The sequence below is a fragment of the Erpetoichthys calabaricus genome, chromosome 1 (assembly GCF_900747795.2).
Source record: "Erpetoichthys calabaricus chromosome 1, fErpCal1.3, whole genome shotgun sequence".
In the NCBI taxonomy this organism is placed as follows: domain Eukaryota; kingdom Metazoa; phylum Chordata; class Cladistia; order Polypteriformes; family Polypteridae; genus Erpetoichthys; species Erpetoichthys calabaricus.
In genome coordinates this window covers 336,109,584-336,131,646 of record NC_041394.2, presented here as the reverse complement: position 1 = coordinate 336,131,646, position 22,063 = coordinate 336,109,584, and the positions used below count along the sequence as shown (strand labels likewise).

The following is a 22,063-nucleotide window of genomic DNA, read 5'->3' as shown; positions in this document are numbered from 1 at the left end:
ATAGCACCCCAAGACCTGGAACTTGAGAGGTCATTTAGAAAAGAGATGGTGCCAATGAGATAAGCCACAGAGTGCAATGGGCATGGAACAACTGGAGGAAAGTATCAGGAGAGTTGTGTGGTCAAAGAATTAAGGGTAAGGTTAAAGGTCAGGAGTTTAAGACTGTGGTAATACCAGCAATGGTGTATGGGCAGGAGAAGTGGCATAATTGAGAGTGTGGAGATGGACGTGTGGAGTTACCAAAAAAAAAAAAATAGAATAAGAAATGAAATAATCAGAGGTACAACAAAAGGTGGAGAAAATCTAAGAAAGTACAGGGAAGGCAGTTGAGGTGGCGTGGACAGGTGATGAGGAGAGACAATGAACATGTGGGCAACAGAGTGATGGGAATGGAAGTACAGAGGAAGAAAAAGCAAGGGAGAACAAACCAGAAGCAGATGAATTAAGTAAAAGGTCATCTGAAGAAAAATGGGTCTGACGGTGGAGGAGGTGCAGGACTGAGCTGTATGGAGAAGGCTGATCATCACAACGACCCCACACAGAAGAGGAAGAAGAAGAAATAGTTGGACAGATAGACGATGTACAGACACATCCATTACATTCAAAAAATAAATGCAAAAACCCCACATCAATACTTAAAAGGAAGTAGTCTTGCCTTTATTTCTTATCTCCTCATTCAGGTGTGAGATACTGCTGTACAAGTTCAAACAGATGCAGCTTACAGTGGACTGGTCATATTATTGGCTTCTCCTTGCATGCACAAATCATAATGACGTAATATTGACAGTAACAATTGGAACAACTGTGGTATTTTCCAACTTTAGGTTGTAGGATTTTACAATAACAAGTGTGACTCCTGCAATGTTGTGCAGAAAATAAAGTCCAGTTAGGTCTCTGTGAGTTGGTGTGCAATATTGTGATTTTGGTTGTTCTATTCTGGCAAGAACTTTGTGGCTTCACTCCTTCCATACATTAATGCCATCTCCCCGTGTCTCTGCTTTATTTCTTCTCTAATTTGATGAAGTTTGGGTAGAGTTAGTTTTCATTTCTGCCATTTCTTTAGAAGTGATGAGTCCTACCACAGTTTTAGATCCTGTGAAGTGTTGTTATGATTAATATAATTTGATTGTTTTGCTTCATTTTAGTTATGTCCTTACTCATACTAGATATGCAATCCTGTATGATTCTGTTTAACAATATTCTTCTGTAGATATCTGTGTCCTTCTTTTTTTGGATCATGGCAGTTTCTGTTAATTCAGCTACTCCTGGATTGCAGCTTTTTGTAAGTCAGGAACAATCTCTTGCAATGTCTGGTTGTTGTTAATGTGACTTTCACTCTGCTGTGTTTCAATTTCCTCCTCTTAGCTCTTCTAAAGCCGGGGCAGCGCTACATGATTTCCAGTCAGTGCTCATGTCAAACTTAGAATCTGCATTTGCTGGATCTCATTGCTAGGAGAACATCAGATTACATGACAAAAATCATAGAGGATGACTGATTACGTAACTTCCTCACGACTGTAGAGTGTTGTGTCAAATTTCCTATTTCACTATAAAAGTAAGGTAAAGACAATGCATTTCTAATCAGTGTGGGGTACTCCATCATGGAGCAGCAGAGATGAGACATTTGTTCTTGGTCTCAAGTTGCACATGTCACTCTGTCATTTGCATGATTCAGAGCTCTCCTTCTCCTTCATTTCTGGTGGCTGCCACTGCTTTTCTCTGTTCTTCTTCTTGCAGATCTGAATGAGCTTGACTCTTCTCACTCTGTGGGCACTGAATGCAGTTTACTTCTGGCTGATCACTTGTTGCTCATCAGCTGTCAGAAACTCTATGACTTGCATCAAAGTCCAACCTGTCTGATCTGCAAAAAGGTAAGAATATATGGTCTCCTCTTTATCTTCAATTGTCCACTGGACTGTATCAAGTCCTTTTCATGAGACACTTAAGTGGTCTGGTGTCTCTTCCACTATGTGGCCTGTACACTGCAGGTCTTGCCTTTATCTGAAGATGCCGTTTACCTCTACCGCCATCACCTACTCTAATGCAGAGGTGGGAGAGGAATCTTTTCAGTCAAGTATGAATATCTTCCTTGAGTCCTCTTCATACTGTTAAAGTAGTTTCACTTCTCCTATCTACTTCTTCATTCTTTTCTTTTCCTCCCAATTTGCTCTTTTCAGTTTTCTCTCCAGTGTGAATTCTTTTGTGTTTTTGAAGAATGCTACTGGTCGAGAATTGTTTGTCACATTCAGAACACCGATACGGTTTTTCTCCAGTGTGAATTCTTGAATGTTTCTGGAGACTGCTACTGTATGAAAACTGTTTGCCACATTCAGAACAGTAATAAGGCTTCTCTCCAGTGTGAATTCTTGTATGACTCTGAAGGTGGTTCCTATGCAAGAAACCTTTGCCACACACAGAACAGCAAAAGGGCTTCTCTCCAGTGTGGATTTTTTTATGTTTCTGAAGACTGCTGCTGGTTGAGAATTGTTTCTTACAGTCAATACAGTAATACGGCTTTTCTCCAGTGTGACTTCTTAAGTGGTTCTGAAGATGGCTTCTAACTGTGAATCGTTTGCCACATTCTGAACAACAATATGGCTTTTCTCCCGTATGAATTCTTGTATGTTTCTGAAGACTGTAACTGTGTGAGAATCGTTTGCCACATTCAGAACAGCAATATGGCTTCTCTCCTGTATGAATTCTTGCGTGGATCTGAAGATAGCTCCTGTCATAGAATTGTTTGCCACACTCGGAACAGAAATATGGCTTGTCTCCAGTGTGAATTCGTGAGTGAGTCTGAAGACTGCTTCTACTGTAGAATTGCTTGTCACATTCAGAACAGCAATATGGTTTTTCTCCTGTGTGTATTCTCGAGTGAATTTCCAGACTGCTCCTAACAGAGAATCGTTTGCCACATTCAGAACAACAATAAGACTTCTCTCCAGTGTGAATTCTGGCATGTTTCTGAAGTATGCTACTGGTGGAGAATTGTTTGTTACATTTAGAACAACAATATGGTTTCTCTCCAGTGTGGGTTCTAGTGTGCTTCTGAAGATGGTTCTTAACAGAGAATCTTTTGCCACATTCAGAACAGCAATATGGTTTTTCTCCAGTATGAGTTCTTGTATGCCTCTGAAGATGACTCCTAATAGAAAATTTCTTGCCACAGTTGGAACAGTGATATGGCTTCTCTCCAGTATGAATTCTTGTGTGTTTTTGAAGACTACTGCTGTCAGAGAAGAGTTTGCCACATTCCAAACAGCTATATGGCTTCTCACCAGTGTGAATTCTTCTGTGTACCCGAAGACTACTCCTATTAGAGAATAGCTTGCCACAATCAGAACAGCAGTATGGCTTGTCTCCAGTGTGAATCCGTGTGTGTTTCCGAAGACTGTTACTGTGTGAGAAATGTTTGCCACATTCAGAACACTGATATGGCTTCTCCCCAGTGTGAGTTCTTTTGTGAATATGAAGATTACTGCTAGTGGAAAAACACTTGCCACATTCAGAACAGCAGTACAGCTTCTCTCCGGTGTGAATTTTTGTGTGAGTCTGTAGATAACTGTTGGTAGAAAACTGTTTTCCGCACTCTGAACAACAATACAGCTTCTGTCTTGAATAATAACTCTGCTTGTCTTTGATTTCAGCTTTGCTCTTAACACTTTTCTTCTGTTCTTGACAGTCTAACAAAGTTGCTGAAATTGTACTGTGGACCTGTACTTGAGTGTTGTTGTCATCCGTCCTCTTCAGTTTCCCACCAGGCAAAGAACTATCTTGCAATAAATCCGGTATCAAACTACCTGGCCCATATGTTGATTTCTTCATATTTTCATCATCTGGTTTATCTTCTGATCTGCACTGAAGAGGCATCGGAGCTTGTGAAATTAAGGAGAAACTTCCACTGTCTTGAACCTCTGCAGAAATATATATGGTTACAAAAATGTCATTTTAAGAAGTATCAAAATAGATCTAACAAGAGGCAATTGTTTTGTGAAGAGCAGCATATGAATGTTGAAAAATCCAAAACTGATCACCTTGTTATAACCCCAGTACTGTAACATCAACTGAACTTGTAAAGCACTAATTACAGTATAAGGAAGAAAGCATAAAAACAAAGTGTTAAATTTTGACCCACCCATATTACGGTGTTTAATTAGAATTCATTAAATTACTTAAGCGTGCAGAAAAACAAATCTTTTATGTAATCTATTCCTGTTTTGAACAACTTGCACACATCTGTCAAACCTGCCGCTTGAATTCTTCTTCTACACAGTTGAAAGTGGCACTTGGACCGGTGTTAATCTGTACTTGAAGTTCTAAAGCTCTAAATGTTTCTTTACAATTATATAGAGCTTTTCTCACTACTCTAAGTGCTTTTACATAGTGAGTGGGGAGCCATGCCACTACATATACTTGCCTGGGAAGCCTTTATAATGGAATGACTAAAGGAGACCACCAACACCATAAGTGGCAGTATCCCTCTGGGGGATCTCCAATACGCACACCCTTAGGGCTGCATGGGAATTGTAGCCTTGATGGGCACCCGTGCTGGGTTTCTTGGAAGCATCAAGGAGGAGTTACGGTGAAGAGGATGCCTGGATTTAAAGAGGGTCCTCACACTGTTCCTTTCCATCTGAACTAGTGTGGTGCTGAGGTATGGCTGCACTCGGGTCCTAATCTGGATTCTGAGTTGGTTTGTTGTGTGTTAGGTGCGGCAATGCACTGTATCAGCGCCTCCTCCTAACCTCCTCCATCTGACTTGGAAATGCTTCCTGGGTGCAATATGCTGTGCATCATAAGTACTCTTGGAACAAGCATAAAGAACACAGGAAAATTAGAGTCAGGAGAGGAGAAGAAGAACAATTGTACCATGATGGTACATTTTGGAAGAGGAGGAAGCCTGTTTCAAGTATTTCCTTCAAAAAAAAAAAGTTTTTGAACCAGGGCCTTGTGTCTGTGTTTGTGGCTCTGAGAAGCCCCCTACAGGCCAATGTTTGCAGAATGTTTATATATTATATATATTTCTTTACATTTATATAGCACTTTTCTCACTACTCAAAGCACTTTGCAAACTCCACTCAGGGAGGACCCCGGACACAAGCCTATGATCTCTTTACTGCAAGGAAGCAGCACTACCTACACAGACACATGGATCAGCCACAACATTAAAACCACTGACAGGTGAAATGAATCACATTGATTATCTTGTTCCAATGGCACCTATCAAGGTTGGGATATGTTAGGCATCAAGTGAACTGTCAAGTGATGCGTCGGAAGCAGGAATAATAAGCACTTTTGACAAGGGCTAAATGGTGACGGCTAGATAACTGGGTCAGAGCATCTCGAAAATGGAAGGATGTGTGTGGTGTTCCCGGAATACAGTGGTTAATACCTGCCAAAAGTGGCCCAAAGAAGGATCAGTTGGTGAACTGGTGACTGGGTCATGGGTGTACAAGGTTCATTGATGCGAGCGGCGGGTGAAGGTTAGCCCACCTGGTCCGATGACACAGAACAACTACTGTGGCACAAACTGCTGAAAATCTTAATGCTAGCCATGAGGACACACAGCGCATTGCAGCTTGCAGCGTATGGGGCTGTGTAATAAGAGTATAAGTTTAATATGTCACTGTGCAAATATATTTTATAAATCTGCCTTTTTCTACTCACATGCACAGTTGACACAGAGCCAGATTTAGCACACCATATAGAACTGCTAGGCAAGCATTATAAGACAAGACAGTTAGGGACAAATGGGAAACGGACAGTCAGGCTGAGGACTGTTGTACTATTTTTTGTGTGTCAAAGTCAGCATGAAACTGTATCCCCTTTGGCTTGTTTGGAATGGCATGATTTACCTAAGTGGGAAAGTCCACCACCAAAAGTGCCTACAATAGGTACTGGACCGTCAGAACTGGACCATACAGTAATGGAAGAAGGTGACCTGGTCTGATGAATTAACTTTTCTTTTAGATCATGTGGACAGCCAGGTGGTGTGAGCGTCATTTAAGTGGGGAGGAGATGGCAGCAGGATGCACTTTGAAATGAAGGCAAGCCGGTGAGGCAGTGTCATGCTCTGGGCAATGTTCTGCCAGGAAACCTTGGATCCTGGCATTCATGTGGATGTTACTTTGCCATATGTACCTCCCACCTAAAGTTTGCTGCAGACCACTTACACCCCTAAATGACAACGGTACACCCTGATGGCAGTGACCCCTTGTCACACACGTGCGAGTAGGAGTAAACTAAAGGGCCTGAATAATGGAAATTCCATGTCCGACCAGGGGGCAGCGGTGTGTGCTGTCTTTCTTGATCCCTTGCAGACCATTCTCAAAAAATCCCACAGGGTTCCAAGCGCCTGTGGTGACATCACTTCCATTTGCCCCTCTGATGACATCATTTCTGGCCCACAGAACACCCAATAATGTCACTTCAATTTCCCGCCTCTGATGACGTCACCTGCTGCACTGGCCTTTAAAGCGGCCATCTTGTATCTGTTCCGGCAGTTCAGTTGTGGACTCCGATCTGGAATGATCTGTATATCAATTCTCAAAACCACTTTGCAGCCAGGACATATTATAAGGGTGGCTTCCCCAACCTTCTTAATGTCTCATTCTGGTTTTTGTGACACCCTCTCAACAGAATAATGCACCCTGAAACACTACAAAAATTGTTCAGGAATTGTTTGAAGACACATGACAAAGGAATTCAAGGTGTTGACTTGGTCAACAAATTCCCCAGATCTCATGCCAGTTGAGCATCTCCGATCCATGGAGGCCTCACAACGTACAGGACTTAAAGGATCTGCTGCTAATGTCTCGGTGCCAGATACGACAGGACACCTTCAGAGGTCTTGGGGGGGGTCCATGCCTTGATGGGTTGGGGCTATTTTGGCAGCACGAGGGACACCTACACACAATATTAGACAGGTGACTTAAATGTGTATCGTCAATGCTGAGTTTGCCTACATACAATTGGAGCTCCAATGTATTTGAAAACCTTATTATGTGAAACAAAGTATTAGAATTTGAATTGCTTTGACATTACGTTAATGAAATGAAAAAGGACACTTTGGACATCTGTGCTCCGTCTACTACTGCCTGTGAAAATTACAAATTGTAAATAACTTGCCCATGAAACAAGAACAGTGCCAGGGCAGAGTTAGAAGAAGGGCACAATGCAGTGATTACAATACAAACAAAGCCCACAGTATTTCCAATTCGCAAAAAATACGCCTGAAAGTGAATAAGCCACAGAATGTCATCCTGTAAAACGCAATGTGGCAGGATATCACGCAGTAACTATCTATCTATCTAACAAGACAAATGCAGGCAGAATCAATCAAACGCGAATAAGGTGTCAACAGTATTGGTTGCTTCCATGTCCTTAGTACATGTCAAATCTTGTTATAGCAAATACTGGAGCAACCAAATATTCGGAATAATGAATACTTTTTGTGGGCCTGGACAAATATTCATAATGATAAACAAATTTTGTTTCAATGCAAAGTAAATTTCGGTATAACGAACATTTTTTTTGGATCAAAAATGACCACTGATGATAATAATGGGATGCAAAAAATACTTAATTCCATGCTTACACTTTCCGTGCCAAGTCTCAGGGACTCAACAGGCTGCCTCAAAGAAAGTGACAGACTGTGAGATTTCTGGTCTTGGGCAGTCTCTGCATCATATATACAGCCGAATGCATACCTAGCATCCGCGTGGATAGTTGTGTTACATCCAACATCTCGTTTTCATTTTGTGTTCATACCTATATTTCAGTTAAAAAAATTTGAATTCAAAGTCTCATTTTCAAATAAAATATTTTTGACCATTTAGGAAGCTCTGCTTTTTTTATACTTGGGTCACAGAGTTGCATAAGATGATGAGTGCAGGTTTCTAAGGAAAATACAGGTGACTTTATTACTGTATAGAGAAGGCAGGCACAGTCTCAAGGCTTCACTCAAAATATATCAGGCACTATGTTAGGAGCTGTTACTTCAGCACTCAAAATAAGAGCCATGGGACATGCAATCGTCCTGCTTTAGCTCCCATCGTCAGATTAGAAGAACGAGTCAAAACCTGGTATTAAATGTTCTAAACATCGTACAACAAACATGTTATTTGGTAAGCCTGATCCTGCAGAGGACAACCAATTTCTTTGCCCTCGATTAACTGTAGACCAGACACAGCAGAGAAGCTGCGAAGCTGTCCTGGCGCTGCTGCTGTTGGAGGAGGTGAATTGCCAACAACCCCGGTCACAAATGTATACAGATTTTCCTCATAATTGTTATAATAAAATATTTTTATGGCCCCATGAGTTTCACTAGAATGGTATTCCACCTGTATTTGGTGCAAGTCAATCTCTAATTTTATTCCTTCTATTTAATCAGTTCAAAACTGGCACAACACATACTAAACAACTTTCCTGCATTGCCTTCTTTGACCCAGCTTTGTTGGGCAGAGCTCGACCACAGGTTTTGTGATACTAAAGAGAATCACTAGTCGTACGTTTTTCTTTTTTCTTTTTTACCCAAAATGTGGACATTAACTAATGGGTGTCCCCATCTTAAATAGTTCCAAGTGTGTTGATGTCACTTGCTGCCACAGCACCTAGTCATGCGCTTGACAACAAGATGGCTGTGAAAATACACAAACGCCAATGGCAGGGACTACTGTGTATCAAAACAAAACAGTGTTTAGAAAATAACAGCAACTATTTAAGAAATTAAAAATTCCACAAAACTAAAACAACTTTAATACTAATGTTCTTAAATCCCATTCATAACAAACTACTGCACCCCAAATGTTGACTTAATAATATGAGAGTCACCACATGACCATTAAAATAAAAGGATTGTACAGGCCTCTGACTGGTGTGTGTGTGTGTGTGTGTCTTTGACAGTTCAGCCATTCATCTCTGCGTTCACTCACTCAAAATCTGACTACTTGATACCCTCAGTCACACTTGAAGGATTATGGGTAAGACCTGTAAAGACTTTTAGACCATTAGAACAATCGAGACAAGAACAGGCCATTCAGCCCCACAAAGCTCGCCAGTCCTATCTGCTTAATTTTTACAAAATAACAAGTTGAGCTTTGAAAGTTCTTAAAGTCCAACTGTCCACCATACTACTTGGTCATGTATTCCAAGTGTCTGTGGTTCTCTGTGTAAAGTAGAACTTCCTAATGTTTGTGCGAAATTTACACTTTAACAAGTTTCCAACTGTGTTCCCGTGTTCTTGATGAACTCATTTTAAAATAACAGTCTCGATCCACTGGCCTAACTCCCTTCATAATTTAAAACACTTCAGTTATGTGTCCTCTTAATCTTCTTTTGATTAACTCTTTCAGGGAGGTGTCAGCTTATAACAAAATATAGGGAGCTGCCAGCCGCTACACATTCTGCACTACGATCAGCTGAGGACCGATCAGCTGATGCTGGAACATCACTTTCGTTTTCTATATCCAGATCAAGTCCGATTGTGATTCAGCAATAATACGCAAAATGTTATCTATGGAGTATTTTGCTTTGTGCATTCACTTTGCTCTCTCACCAGATCAACCTTTAGCTCCAGCAGCTTCTCTGCTACGCATTCCTGCAGCCTACAAAAAGTATTCATCTGTTAAAGAGTTAAACTGAACAGGCTCAGCTCTTTTAATCTTTCCTCATAATTCAACCCCTGTAGCCCTGGAATCAGCCTAGTCGCTCTTCTCTGGACCTTTTCTAGTACAGCTATGTCCTTTTTGTAGCCTGGAGACCCAAACTGCACACATAACTCCAGATGAGGCCTCACCAGTGTGTTATAAAGCTTGAGCAGAACCTCCTGTGACTTGTACTCCACACATCAAGGCGCTATATAACCTGAGATTCTGTTAGCCTTCTTAATGGCTTCTGAACACTGCCTGGAAGTCGATAGCTTAAAGTCCACTGCGACTCCTAAATCCTTCTCATATTTCTTGTCATATTGGGTACAGACAGTGACAAGCTCCCCACCAGGCCACACTCAACACTGGCACAAGCCGACAGTGAACACAATGTTATGTTAAAGGGGTTAAAAGGTTAAAAAGAATGAATTATTTTAAATACTGTTGAATTTTGAACTTTTCAGTGCAATATTTATAAACCAAAAAGGTCTGCACATCCACGTTCAACGAAAAAGAAAGGGAGTATCTAGAATCTAAAACTGTTTAATATATATATATATAAAATTAAAATTTTTGCACATACCTCCTCTTGCATCACTTGAACCAGGTGCATCTGCAGTTCTTTTCACATCTGACTCCATATATTCGGACTTCACGTGGTCAGGATGATGCTGTAGAGAGCAGTGACCAGTTGCTGTAAAGCCGAATCCACTTACTTCTGTGTTTAGACAACATGATGTTGTGCCAGACTCTGATTTAAAGTCTTCTGTCTTTATCGGGCTTACAGTCTCATTTGTCTGCATGTCAGCGCTGTGAGACTCGGCCTCTTTCAGGTCTGTTAGCTCTCTTTCACACTCCTCCTCTTTAATGTGGACACTTTCCTGCTTAAGTTGTGCAGGCTGCCACTCACATTCCTCTGTCTTAATGTCCACACTTCTTTTCTCCATGGTATGCCCACCAAATAAGACCCTATGTAGTGAGGGATTCTTCTCATCCTCATCATCACACAACCGTTCTGAGACCCCCTCTTCATATTTGTATCCCATCTGAAGAGGTTTCGATACAGCTGGGCACACCTCCTCCATACTGGATATTACAAACTCCATTTGTTGTCTGTAAACAGAGCAGAGTAGAAATCAGGACTGCATCAAAAAGACCTAAACACACATGTGAGTCGACTGCTTCAGTCGTTCCATTAAGTTCATCACCCACCAGCCTTGACTCAGTCTAACTGCTGTTCTCTGGACTTCTTACAATATGAAGACCAACAGTACATACAGCTTACCAGGTCATGTCCTCCAAAGTGGCATACAGGATCTAAGCAGAATCTCTCGTCACTTGTACCCCACATGGTGTCGGCAACGTGTAACCTAAGGTGCTATTTTAATTGATCACAGACAGTGACACAGCTACCAAATAGGCAGTGTGGTGTAGTGGTGAAGGCTTTGGAATTTAAATCCCACTACTGACACCACTGTGAGACCACAAGCAGGTCACTTCACCTGCCTGTGCTCCAATTGGAAATTCAAAAGAAATGCAACTAATTGTATCTGAAATGTTGTACGTCACCTTGGATTAAGGTGCCAAATAAGTAAAAGGTAAGAGGACTTTTATCATTTAACACCTCTCATCTGTTAGTTACGTTTCCATACCTCCTCCATTGTTTCAATCCTCACCCCAGTCTAGTACAGCAGACACACCGACATTGTGTTATTTGTTAATCAGACATGTAGGTAAGACTTTCACTGTACTCGGTGTAACTGAAAATAGGAAAACTAACACAATTTCTTTGGAGACACAGCATATTAAATGTAAACTGGGTATATTGTGTGTGCAGTTCTGCCTCCCGTTGTTACGAAATGCCTTTATTTTACATTAAAATTACACATTTAATCCTATTTTTACAAAAATTAGGAGGATTTCGGGTCACAGATTTAATTTCCTAAATTTTCCTGAGGCACCATCATGAAATTCTTGTGTGTCGCTATTTTGTGTACAGTATATGTTGCTAAGGAGTGACTATCAGGGTCACGCTATGCATTTTGTCAAAGATCGAGGATTTTAAAGTTCATTCCGCTGGACTTCCACATTATCCAAGTTTGAGGAAATGAAAAGCAAAGAATAAGTGTATGTGTGTTTAAACGTTTGAGTTTACGACTAGTGCTTTTGTTTTTCGACCACAAGTTAGGATTTCACTTTTGGTTTTGATGTTAGGCTTTTGTGTTCTTTCCACTTGTAGTCTCTTTTTTTCTTGCTCTCAACTCTCGTCTTTCTCGAGGTCCCTTTTCTTTCTGCCTTCATCATGTGCCATTTTCTACGTAGGCGCAACACTTGCACTTGTTTAATACTTGGCACTTTGTTTATTGTGTTGCACTACAGCTTTGTGTTGCTGCTGGAGCCCATGAACTTCCACTCAGGGATCGATTAAATACACCCACCTATCCTCTTACGTATGTAGGATTGCAAATTTAGTTTCATTTGGGGGCACAAATGCCAATTTTTTTTTATACCCAGAGTTATGTATAGTAGCGTGCAATCCACTTACAGTAAGTTGGTGTTATTTGGACATTTTACACCGTCCTCCATGTCATTTACTCAAATTGAAAATATCAAGTACAGTAGGACCCTGATTATCGGTGCCTCCGATTATCTGAGGTAAACCTGTAAGTGTAATTCACTACTTAAAATTCATAATACCTTTGCTGTGAATACAGTGCCGAGCAAGTAACTACTATACTTTTAAAATAAGTTTGAATGCATCATTTTCTTTTTTTTAATATAATATTAAATTCACTGTGGTATGAAAGAAAGCTTAAAAGTGATACTCTACCATATAAATTGGCAAAATCTTTTATGGCCATCCATTCCCCAGAGATGTTAGTTATCTGAGGTAGCATCAGTCCACATTACCTCAGATAATCAGAGGTTCTACTGTATTCTTCTTCACTGATGATGTGGTGCTAAGAACAGACCTGAGGGACAAGCTGCAGTATCCAGTAGCAGTATGGACTGAAGAACTTACAGAAACAGCAATGGAGCTGAATACAAAGAAAAGTGAGGCAATGGAAATCAGCAGAAAAGCAGAGCTACACAAACATCCAAGAGAGACACGTAATGGCAAAGAGCTGGAGTGAGTGACCTCCTACAAATACCTGGGGACACCGACGACAGAGAACTGAGCAGGAGGACTAAGAAGGTGAACCACATTTATCATGAGATTAAAAACATGCCAAGAAACTACAAACAGACAGTGCAGCTCTGTTTATGTACCTACCCTGATGTATGGAAGTGAGTGCCACATTATTACAAGCAAACACCAAAGCAGAGCCCAATAATCTGAAAGAAGATTGTTAAAGGACACGAAGGTTAGGAAGGACTTGAGAAGAAGAGAATGAATCAGGGGACAGAAACCACTCCAGAGAAAACTGAAGAACCACAGCTGATGGTTTGAGTGGTTTGTCCACTGTAGGTGCCCACATAGATGGACAGGCATCCCAGCCAGGTTGGCTGAAGGCGTCTTTCCAGGCCGGGAAGCCACAGTGGATGGACGAAGAGAAATTGTCTATCCAAAACAATTTCTCCACCAGTACAATAGATAGCAGTGCTCTTCTTAAGTGGACCCAGCATGGAGACCTGCAGGGATTCATAGTCTTGAGGGACAATCCTGTCGGGGTCCATCAATGCCACCAATGGGTGGTGCAGGGAGAAGCACTGCCTGTTTTTGTGGGCCTTCCATGTGAATTGGAAGTGTTTCCACCATTCAGTGTTATGGCACCAGAAGTACTTCTGGGTCCAACATAAAAGGAAGCCATCCAGACTTCTCCAGGGGGGGTCAGAGTCGGGAAGTAGTAGGCAACACTCACATGGAGGACTGGATGGGAAGAAAGGAACATTATATAATCAGTGGCTACAAAAGTGGATCTTATCCAAGTGTAAAGGCACTGCATTAACTCTTTTAGGGCTAATTTTTTTTTGTTTGTTTCTTTTCTCCCAGGGCTGAATATTTTTCCAAAAACTAACTTTCTTTAAAAAAAAGAACACGAAGCAATTGTTTAACATAACAAATCAACACAAAATATTTATTTTTGACAAATGTTTCTGTCTTGCATGTTGTATGAGCCTGCATACTATATGATTTCACATACTGTACATGTTACACAGCAAAGTCCTGCAAAGTCTGATCTCGCTCAGAGCAGCCAACTGCATGCATTGCCACATTGCACTTCTTACAATATGTGTTGCACTGATGCCTCCTTTTCAATTGTCTGTTGCTACACATAACACAGTCAGGTTTGTATTTTTTGTCCTCATATGTTGCAGGAAAGTCACCTGTTTGACATCGTGTCATGCCAATGCCACCAAGTTATCCGCCCGCATGAAAACCATATTATCGCCTCTTTTTATCTTCAGCCTGTCTGGCTTCAACTATGAAGCCATGTGTCTCCTGTTCACCCTCACTGTGCCACAAGCTCCAATTCCCCTGCTCTGTAGCTCCATGAACAATTCTGGGCATGTATAAAAATTGTCCAAATGTACACAACATGACTCAAATGTTCATAGCCCTGAAGCAGCTCCAGCACAACCTGACTTGTCAAGGGACAGTTCTCTCTTTGAAAGAAATACTTTCCTGTATATGTAATTACTTTCAGGCAGAAAGCAGTGTTTGTTTCTGCCAGTACAAAATCCTTTATGCCATACTTTGTGGGCTTGTCTGGCATATATTGGTGTCTCTTGTATTTTATCATAGATTCATGCACAGACAAATCACGACCAGGCTGATAAAATTGTTTATATGTTGGTTCTACAATGTCAAGCAGGGGCTGAACTTTATACATGGGGTTATAGCCTGGCTCACCCCTTAGGATTTGCTTCTGGTCATCACAGAAATGAATAAAACTTTGCAGCAGCACGTACCTATCACGCAGCATAACCTGTCCAAAGCCACCAGGGGACAAAGCACATTTGGACCAATGCTCCCTGAAGTTAAATCACCAGTCTAGTCCAATCTCTATTTGTAAAGCCACAAAGCCCTTCATCTCGTCTTGTGTTGTGGGTTTCTACTTTGAAAAACGAGAATGTAGTGAAACGCAGCTCGCGATTCAAAAAATTGCCCTGCATACCTGTTTGTGTCGTCTGACAGTAGCTGAAAAGCAGCCTCAGGAAAAAAAACAGATTGAAGTGGTCCAGCGGCTGGTAATCTGTCATGTCAAACAGCAAGCCATGCTGTCTTGTGAAGTCCGGTAGCAAGTTTGGCTCCCACGGATCAAGGTCTGGGTATTCCTCCCACGCGAACCTTGCCATTGGTGCGTCGACTGCGCAAATGAGATAAGCTGGCAGCCGATCAGCTGGGGGAGCCTCGGCTGGTGTCCGATCAGCTGATGCCAGTTCTTCACTCTCTTGCTCGATCTCCTGATCACTGTCAACAAAATCAGATTCTGAAAAATCAAAGTCTGACTCAGCGATAATGCGCAAAACATCGTCCGCTGAGTATGTTCGTTTCTTCGCTCCCTCGTAAGATGTCGATGCCATCTTGCCTTGTTTACATTTCGTAACTCATGCACACGCAAGGATTAGATGCCGAGACAATGAGTCTAACATTCCTCCGAGCACAGAGGGAATGCCTGTGATGTAACAGTGAGTTTTATCACCATTAACAGCTGATTGTTGCCCTCATCCCCTTCTGTCGACATTCGCCCTAAGAGAGTTAATAAGCAAAAACATTTATTTGAACCTGGGACTGTATTGGGTGTGTTGGTGTCTGGGGTTTGAGGCTCGCTGGCACCCCCTTTCTGGTTACATCACCTAAACAGTTTGAGGCCAGAAAGGTAACAGTAATAAAGTATACTAATAAGACCAGAGGGTAAATGGAAGGGACAAGAACAACTACTTAGACAAACAGAACTGAAGAGCAAGGAAACAGAGCCTGACCCATTAATCACACGGCCGATCTGATTAGTAGAAAATGGGGCTCAATAACCTAAGTAGCACAAGGCACTCACAAGTGATGTCGATCAGGGGCCGATATTTTGAGTGACAGAGTTTGCCAACATATGCAGAATTTGGTGAACACACAAATGGCGTGATATTCAGAGTGAACATAAATGCAGTTGAGAAAACTCCTGATTTCAAACAGTAGGTAAGCCTTATTTGTTCTTAGTACATAAATATTGTCACTCCTGCATGTCAGTGGGTCAAACTCTGGGCTCTTCTGATGTTTGTATTACTAGTTCAGGTTGAGAGGTGGCGCTAAACTTATCTTCTTCTATTTCGTCCACAGTGCTAAGAAGATGCTCAGTGAGTCCAACTGACTCTCCCCAATTGGTCTCCTAGCTATTTTACCCCATGGTTCCCAGAAGGAGGTGTCACTCAGGAGGTGTTCTTGCTGCTGCAAGAATTATTACAAGAACAAGTAAATAAGAACACATACATCCAGTTCTTAAATCCTTACACTGGCATCCAGTTAAGTTTAGGGCATATTTCAGAATCCTTCTTTTAACATATAAAGTCTTAAATGGCCAATGTCCGGCTTACTTGTCTGAACTTATCATGACTTACAAACCTGAGCGCACATTAAGATCTCAAGATGCCGGTCTGCTTATGATTCCAAGGATTAATAAAATAAAAATGGGAGGTCGAGCTTTTAGTTACAGGGCCCCTAAACTGTGGAATGGTCTGCCTGCTACTATAAGAGATGCCCCTTTGGTCTCAGCTTTTAAATCCCGGCTGAAGACTCACTACTTCAGTTTAGCATATCCTGCCTAGAGCTGCTGATTAACTGTACAGACTGCATCTCTGTTGTTAGTCATTAGCACTAAAACATAAGTAACTTGATAGTTATAATTTGTTACTAACTCTCACCTATTCTGTTACTCTTCTCGGTACTTAAACTTGGCACTTGGTGCCACGGCCCACCCGTCAAGTTGTTTTGCTTGTCTAAGGTGAAGTCATCCCTGAGAGAGGATCACAGGAATCATCAGGTAGAGGGGTCCTTTCATCGGATTGGATGGCCCAGGCCTGGTTCAGCTGTGGAATGGCCAAAAGGGGGCGGCAGCAGGACTCTAAACAAATAATAATAATAATAATAATTAATAATTCATTACATTTATATAGCGCTTTTCTCAGTACTCAAAGCGCTATCCACACAGGGAGGAACCGGGAAGCGAACCCACAATCTTCCACAGTCTCCTTACTGCAAAGCATCCAAATCATATTATAGGATATCATCTACTGTTAAATTCTGCTCCATACTTGTAATACTTTTATTTTTATACTGTATTGAAGATTTGTTCTGTTCCGTGTATTGTATTGTATTGTATTGTATTGACCCCCTTCTTTTTGACACCCACTGCACTCCCAACCTACCCGGAAAGGGGTCTCTCTTTGAACTGCCTTTCCAAAGGTTTCTTCCATTTTTTCCCTACTAGGTTTTTTTTGGGAGTTTTTCCTTGTCTTCTTAGAGTGTCAAGGCTGGGGGGCTGTCAAGAGGCAGGGCCTGTTAAAGCCCATTGCGACACTTTTTGTGTGATTTTGGGCTTTATACAAAAATAAATTGTATTGTATTGTATTGTACTCAATATGAGAGCACACCGTAGGACAGAGCTCCTTCCCTCAGTGACTAAAGCAGGCTCTGATAGCCAAGAAAGGTTTCTGAAGTAAGGAAACCCTGATTTTCATTTGTTTTGGCCCCATTGAGTGCATCTTTTGTTTGTAATTTTCACTTTGATTAAACACGGTGATGATGGGGTTGGCGCCTCAACATTTCAACTTTTGTGGACCTGTAATTCTTCCATGAGCTACAACATATACACCAGATAAACTGGCATTGTGTACAGTGTGTAATTATTTTCTATTATAAAATAATAATATGTAATATATTAAAATATAAGAAAGCCCAGAGTAGACTGCATTTGCTAAGGATACTCAGGTCTTTTGATGTGTGCAGCAAGCTACTGGAAATGTTCTATCAATACATAGTAGCCAGGCTGGCTCTGTATCTTTGTTTTGAATGTTTCTGCTGTTGCATGCGTGTGAATTTCCCCTTGGGATTAATAAAGTTTATCTAATTTAATAATCATCTAATTAAGATTTGGTTGTTTCTGAATAGAATTCAGTAGCTGCAGTCTGTGTTGGTGTGTCCCAAACAGGTTGTTAATGAATGGGCTGCTTTAATAAAGTGTATGAATCTGCACACTGTCCAGATTGAACAAAAGTTACAAGTACAACACGTTAACTTCTATACCATTTGTATGACAAGTTTATAATATGTTACGGTAGATGTACAGTACTGTGCAAAAGTTTTAGGCAGGTGGGAAAAAATGCTGTAAACAAAGAATGCTTTCAGAATAATGATTATTTATTGTTATCAATTTAAAAAATGCAAAGTGAACGAACAAAAGAAAAGTCTAAATCAAATCAATATTTGGTGTTACTACCTTTTGCCTTCAAACCAGCATCAATTCTTATAGGTACACTTACACAAAGTCAGGGATTTTGTAGGATTCTAGTCAGGTGTCTGATCAACCAATTCTACCAAACAGGTGCTAATGATCATCAATGTCACACGTAGGTTGAAACACAGTCATTAACTGAAACAGAAACTTAAAACTGGGTGAGGAACAGCCAAACTCTGCTACCAAGGTGAGGTTGTGGAAGACAGTTTCATGTCATGGCAAGATTGAGCACAGCGACAACACACAAGGTAGTTCTATTGCATCAGCAAGGTCTCTTCCAGACAAAGATTTCAAAGCAGACTGGGGTTTCAAGATGTGCTGTTCAAGCTCTTTTGAAGAAGCACAAAGAAACGGGCAACGTTGAGGATCGTAGACGCAGTGGTTGGCCAAGGAAACTTAGTGCAGCAGATGAAAGACACATCAAGCTTATTACCCTTCGAAATCAGAAGATGTCCAGCAGTGCCATCAGCTCAGAACTGGCAGAAACCAGTGGGACCCAGGTACACCCATCTACTGTCCAGAGAAGTCTGTCCAGAAGTGGTCTTCATGGAAGAGTTGCAGCCAAAAAGCCATACCTCCGACGTGGAAACAAGGCCAAGCGACTCAAGTATACATGAAAACATAGGAACTGGGGTGCAGAAAAATGGCAGCAGGTGCTCTGGACTGATGAGTCAAAATTTGAAATATTTGGCTGTAGCAGAAGGCAGTTTGTTTGTTAAAGGGCTGGAGAGCGGTACAATAATGAGTGTCTGCAGGCAACAGTGAAGCATGGTGAAGGTTCCTTGAACGTTTGGGGCTGCATTTCTGCAAATGGAGTTGGAGATTTGGTCAGGATTAATGGTGTTCTCAATGCTGAGAAATACAGGCAGATACTTATCCATCATGCAATACCATCAGGGAGGCGTATGATTGGCCCCAAATTTATTCTGCAGCAGGACAACGACCCCAAACATACAGCCAAAGTCATTAAGAACTATCTTCAGCGTAAAGAAGAACAAGAAGTCCTGGAAGTGATGGTATGGCCCCCACAGAGCCCTGATCTCAACATCATCGAGTGTGTCTGGGATTACATGAAGAGACAGAAGGATGTGAGGAAGCCTACATCCACAGAAGATCTGTGGTTAGTTCTCCAAGATGTTTGGAACAACCTACCAGCCGAGTTCCTTCAAAAACTGTGTGCAAGTGTACCTAGAAGAATTGATGCTGTTTTGAAGGCAAAGGGTGGTCACACCAAATATTGATTTGATTTAGATTTCTCTTTTGTTCATTCACTGCATTTTGTTGATTGATGAAAATAAATGATTAACACTTCAATTTTTGAAAGCATTCTTTGTTTATAGCATTTTGTCACACCTGCCTAAAACTTTTGCACAGTACTGCATGTTATTCATTAAGAGCCTTTGAAAGGCAGTCCTTCAAAGTGTAAACTACTTGCTGACTGAGTAAACTACATCCTGAAAGTCTGAACACGCATGGCAGACATCTTCACATCTGGGGGTAAGGAGATGTGCATCTATTTTGGGTTTTACACTCTGTGAAGCATTAAATGGTATTTCTGTAACAATAAACTAAGACCACATTAATAATAAGATTATCAGGAGCTGTCAAGTTATACACATACTCATAATACTCACGTTAAATTATAAGTATTCAAACAGAGCTGGTCAATCCATTAGGTGACTGCTTAGGGTACCATCACCTGAGGGGCGCCATTTAGGTAACTCAAGGGGCACACAACCTGTGGGCTTCCACACTGACACCATTTTCAAATATATTTAAACCACTAATATCTGTTATGATAAGAATGGGTATCAGTGGCAAACATCTCTCATTGATTGGGCTAGGAAGTAATTAAAGGATATAAAGAAAATGGCACTAGATGGGGAAAATGTAAGAGGTGCTGCGAGAAGGAGATCCCCCAGTGCTGTGACTGGAATAACGGGAAGGATAAAGGAAAAGAAAATTAGATGTCCTCACATTGACCACCTTGTAGTATCCCACTTTTCAGCTCAGCTGAATTAGATAAAGTGTCATTGTGTCATAAAGTGCTACCTTCTGTTCTTAAACCATTTGGGCACTCATCTGTAAACTGAGCACAGAAAGATAAAGGTCATGTTAATACAACTTTGAGATTAATTAGCATTCAGTCTAACCCACCTACTGGTACAAAAATGGGATGCCACTGCGGTGCCTGTCAGGACTTAACTTGATAATGCCAGGTGTACATCGTTAGGACTTTGTGTTATTTGTATTTTTATTGAAAACGCTCCCTATTACAGACGCTCTCTTTCTATTTATTTTTGGAGCTTCTGTAAAATTTTATTTCTCCTTGAGGACAAAAAAAAGTATAACTTAACCTAAACTAATTTGTATCGATGTACCTCGGGTTCCACACACGAATATAAACTAACGGCGACCTCGGCGGTTTACTGATTAACCAGAAGAGCAGAACAAGAACGCAAGGTGCTGCATGGCCGCTTTAAAATAGAAAACGGTCTCAGCAAATTACGGGATGTGAGGTGCTGACACGGTGGGGGACCGGAATGGACCTGCAGGACCATCGAATCACTATGACAGCGACAAAAATAAAGACGGATCAGCCTCGAGGTGCCACTTTATGGCTGTCATGCAACAGAAGCGGACACCGTGTGTCTCTTCTCCGCTCCTCTGTGTTCCCAACAGCAAGCAGAATATCGCAATTTCTCGACCTCTAAGTGCAAATCCTCAACACTGGGTGAGGGCAGGAGACCAAAAACGGAGCTCAAACTGACAGCTGACGGACCGTCACAAGAAACGAACATCCAAGAGAGAGCGCTACGTGTCTTTTCTGTTTAAAGGGAGCCGTAGACACGAGAGCAGACCAGGCTAGTGCTGCGGTATTATTCATTATTTCATTTTGTTCCTCTCTTACATTATTTAAGCACGTACCTTTTATAATCCATAAGTTCTGAACTCCAGCCGAGCCCCGCGAACTGAGCAGCGCGACACACTCGAGCAGTTGCAGCGTCGCACAGTCCCCGTTTCCGTCGCTCTTAGTGACGTTGAGCGGCGTTTCCTCGTCATTGCTTTTCTTTTTACAGCAACCTACGCAGGCGGAAATATACGAAGATAAGATGGATAGCAAATAGAAGACAATAAATGACCACACGTATTGAGATAAGGAGTACGATAGTGACGGTCCTTCGGTAGAGGTTGCCACTATAGCGGAAAACATTTTTTGTTCGTTAAGCTTTTCAGTTACATTGTCTTTTGTCTAACTGATCTAAGTAAGATGAGGTCATTCTAGTAAAAAATGTTAAGGTCTCTCCGCACTTGGAATGAAGCGTCATGTACCACTCTCTAAGAAACCTAATAAAGGATGATTTAACCTCCCATATATGGACATATCAGTTATATGCTAAATATTTTCTTGTATATTCATACTCTATAAAGCCAAAGGGCTGTTGGCACTCCCGTAACTGCAATGCATTGATTCATGGAATGGTCTAATGACATCCATCCATATATTCCAACTACAGGGTCACGGGGGTCTGCTGGAGCCAATCACAGCCAACACAGGGCGCAAGGCAGGAAACTAACCCTGGGCAGGGCGCGCACACACACACACACATACACACGCACACCAAGCACACACTAGGGACATTTTAGGATCATCAATCCACCTAACCTGCTTGTCTTTGGACTGTGGGAGGAAACCAGAGCACCTGGAAGAAACCCACGCAGACACGGGGAGAACATGTAAACTCCACGCAGGGAGGACCCAGGAAGCGAACCCACTGTGCCACCCCGGTCTAATGATATCTATGTTAAAATATATTTCTTATACAATGCAGAAGTCTGAAGAACCTTTTTATATATGTGTGATAAAGTCGCACCAAGATCCAGTTTTTATTTTTTATTGCTCAAAAAAAGAATAAATAAAATATATACTCATATCAAAAATTGTCATATTTTTTTTTAAATAAA

The 22,063-nt window shown here is 41.4% G+C and overlaps 2 protein-coding genes across 2 annotated transcripts in view; both read right to left on the bottom strand.

The window, feature by feature from the left end:
* The window catches only part of LOC114668122 (zinc finger protein 721-like), a 60,945-nt gene extending 50,193 nt beyond the window's left edge, over positions 1-10,752 (bottom strand). The window contains 2 exon segments of the mRNA XM_051927843.1: positions 2,244-3,914; positions 10,231-10,752. Of these exon segments, the coding sequence (XP_051783803.1) occupies positions 2,244-3,914; positions 10,231-10,732 (2,173 nt within the window). The 5' untranslated portion in view covers positions 10,733-10,752.
* The window catches only part of LOC114667125 (gastrula zinc finger protein XlCGF26.1-like), a 106,898-nt gene that overhangs the window by 50,193 nt on the left and 34,642 nt on the right, over positions 1-22,063 (bottom strand). The window lies entirely within an intron of this gene.